At 31.1% G+C, this 3,275-nt stretch overlaps 1 protein-coding gene across 4 annotated transcripts in view; it reads left to right on the forward strand.

The window, feature by feature from the left end:
- The window catches only part of LOC106457076 (serine/threonine-protein kinase tricorner-like), a 55,996-nt gene that overhangs the window by 4,687 nt on the left and 48,034 nt on the right, over positions 1 to 3,275 (forward strand). Inside the window, exon 1 of one of the 4 annotated variants that reach the window (XM_013916460.2) lies at positions 1,678 to 1,926. The exons of 2 other annotated variants lie outside the window; for them this stretch is intronic. In XM_013916460.2, the coding sequence (XP_013771914.2) occupies positions 1,831 to 1,926 (96 nt within the window). In that variant the 5' untranslated portion in view covers positions 1,678 to 1,830. Of the gene's footprint in view, positions 1 to 1,677; positions 1,927 to 3,275 lie in introns of those variants that run through there. One more of the 4 variants, XM_022382887.1, reaches the window with a different exon arrangement.

Below are 3,275 nucleotides of genomic sequence, written 5' to 3' on the forward strand. Positions count from 1 at the left end.
TAATTTATTTTAGTTTCTTACTAACTATATATTATACGTTACTCTTCGTTCTCTCTCTCTCTCTCTCTCTCTCTCTCTCTATATATATATATATATATATATATATATATATATATGTGTGTGTATGTGTGTGTGTATAACGAACATTGTAATACACTAATGACGCGATTATGATATGTTTGGACTTGTAGAATTTTCCACAATACGTTAATCCCTTTGTGTGAGCTTTCATGAATAACACACATAAAGGAATTGAGGTTGGATTTCTTTTTTCCATTTTTGGTATTTAGGTGCTTAATTTTCAATTTACCGATTTGTTTGTTATACTGCTTGTAGACTATTTTACGTTTTAGTAAAACACAATGAGCCCCCTATCGTTAGAAAACAAAACAAAAACACACAAAATGAGACACTGAAATTTCTATCGCAAACTACAACTGTGCCGTCTTTATAATTGTCTATGTTCTGCCTTGAGTACTCTTAAAAACATTTTAGTGTGATTTGTTTTGGAAAACACTATACTCTTAGGCATTTCTAAGGCAAAACAAACGACGAGCGTAGTTCATCAAATGCAGCGCGCGCATCCTCTTATTTTCAATGATCAGTTCTTTCAAAATTAAACAACAGTTTCAATTATTATCACAACTGAAGCCCTATTTCTCAAATAGCTAAACCATTTTTTATGTATCTTTAAATCTTTACCTTTAAATGCGGCTCAAACCAATCACTCACTTTTTTTCTTACTGGGAGAGAAGGGAAGTATGGTTGTAAAGAAATTGATGATTAACATTGCTGAGAATGATGGGAACTATCTGTTGTTGTTTTTTACTTCGAGAAAACCTTGTACTATGAATTTTTATATACTGATTATAGCATACTATTATTGACGGCTAATTAAAGTATACATCTATAGACATTTTAGGTAAGACTTGACCTATTTCATAAATAAGAAGATTTGTCTTAACATATGTAAGAGAAATATATTTTTGCGTCATAAGTGAAAGTAACAGTCAATTTCGTATTACCACTGTATGATAGTATTCAGTCGAATTTGGAACATGAACACTTACGTAAGGTAAGTAAATATTCATACTCGAATAATTCATTGGTGACTTATCACGTATTGAAAGGAATAATTTATCAACTTCTGCCAATCCTATAAACCGCTAGTTTTGTTTTCTTGTCTTCTTCGATCTTACAAAACGAATCTATTTTCCGTAAAAATATTCTTTCTCTTAGTAGGGAAAAAATATTTTTTATAAGGAACGTTTTGTTGAAAATAAAAAGGACGGATTTTTATTTGATGTTACTCGAATTAGATGGAAATGATTATGTATGTAAATACCTTGCATACATGTATATAGATCTCACATATGTAATAGCAATAACTATGCACAGTGCCATTATAAGAAGTTTTCAAGTTTAATGGACCATATTAAACACGCAACATATAAACATTGCACGTTTATATACAGCAAGCCATGGCTTTAAACATTTGAAGCAAGATAAGCCCGCGCACACATTTTGGAGTGACCTGCCCGTATGTGTGCAAGTACCGGAAGTGACTACAGCTTTTTAGTTCATGTGCCACATGTGTGTATACTTGAACGTGTTTTACTTACCTGTACTGTGATTACCATAACGCAGTGAAAACAGCCGGACCGTTTCCCTTGTTCAACATGTGCTGTAAGCGGTACAAGCCGCATGAGTGTTGTTGTCGGAACATATGCAATCTTTCTCCTATCGACTAGGTTAAATGTGTCGATGCTATTGTTTATTTACTCCAATAATTATACAGTGAAATAGCTTCTTAAAGTTAATGGTTTCGATATGCTGTTGGACTGTTGGTTGGATTTTTATCATAGACTTAGTTCCTCAGCTTTTCTCTTCAACTCGGCAAGTAAAACTGACATGACTAACCGGATGGTAAGTTTGAAGTCACTTATATTAGGCCAAGTCTTTCACTTGATGATGAGTTAGTTCTTCAGAGAGCTTGAAAACTTGGTGGAAAAACAAACTGCGTGTATTATTGATATTTGAAATAATCTACGTGCTTCAATGACCATGATACTTTCATTACATATATTCCTGTTTTTCTAAATGTTGAAGTTTCTATAAATAATTGTGTAAGTGTAATTAAATGTCCATTAAGCTTGTTAATTTTAAATTGTTGTAACTAATACTTAGATCATTATTGCGGTCCGTATTGTGAGAATTCACTTCTTATATAATGAGATATTTCAATGTTTATCAGCGATAATGATTATTATGAAAAGTTGCACATTCTTTATGCAGTTTTTGACTGGGTTTTATGCAACCACAAACAATAATATACAGCAAAACGAACGTGCTAGTGAAGAACATGAAATACACGTAAATTAATTCCTAGTGACCTAAGTTGTGAAGGATTATAGTCTTGACACAGGTCTTGATGCCTTTAGTTGTGGCAATATAAATTGAAACTGGTCACTTGCATTGTAACAACACATCCTGTTGGACGTGCCTGAGAAGGAATTGTAGTTTCTACAATGAGATAAAAGTAAACAATTGCTAACAATTACAACGTGATCTTATCCAATCAAACTGAATGAAACAGTTTTTTTTTAAAGTATTTTGTTTGTTTGTTATTTGCGTTTCAAGTTTTTGTTCAACGGAGTTTAATGATTAGATGTTGCTATAATATACCAAACAATTTGAACTATACATTCAATCATTACAAATTTAAGATTGTTGTCTGGCTACTTAAAAATTTAGAGAAAAATGACCTTTAAACTCAATAAATTATAAAAGAACTTTTTATTTGAACCAACGTTTCGCCATTGTGGCTTCATCAGTTGGTTCAAATAAAAAGTTCTTTAAAATTATCTGGAGTTTAAAGGTCGCTTTTCTCTAGCGTTGTAATAAAAATTTGTAAATCCCTCCAGTGTGCACTACAAATTTTTGAAAGACAACAAAAAATAGAATAAGCTATTTGTAATCTACATACTTATTATGATAAAAGAAAAATATACTGAGAAAAGATGAAATAACAAACATGAAATTTATGTTTTGTCCTTGAATTGTTTATGTCTTGCATGTCACGTGGAAAACATTGTATAAATGAAGACTTGATAAAGCTTCATCTTGTACATGTAATGTTTTATCTTCAGGTTTTGTCTCATTAACCAATACTTTAAAATAGCGTGTAAAATGGGAAAAAGCTCTTAGTGAAAAAGATAGAGAAGAAAATATATATGTGTGTATATATATATATATATATATATATATATATATAT

The sequence above is a fragment of the Limulus polyphemus genome, unplaced genomic scaffold, assembly GCF_000517525.1.
Source record: "Limulus polyphemus unplaced genomic scaffold, Limulus_polyphemus-2.1.2 Scaffold289, whole genome shotgun sequence".
Lineage (NCBI taxonomy): Eukaryota > Metazoa > Arthropoda > Merostomata > Xiphosura > Limulidae > Limulus > Limulus polyphemus.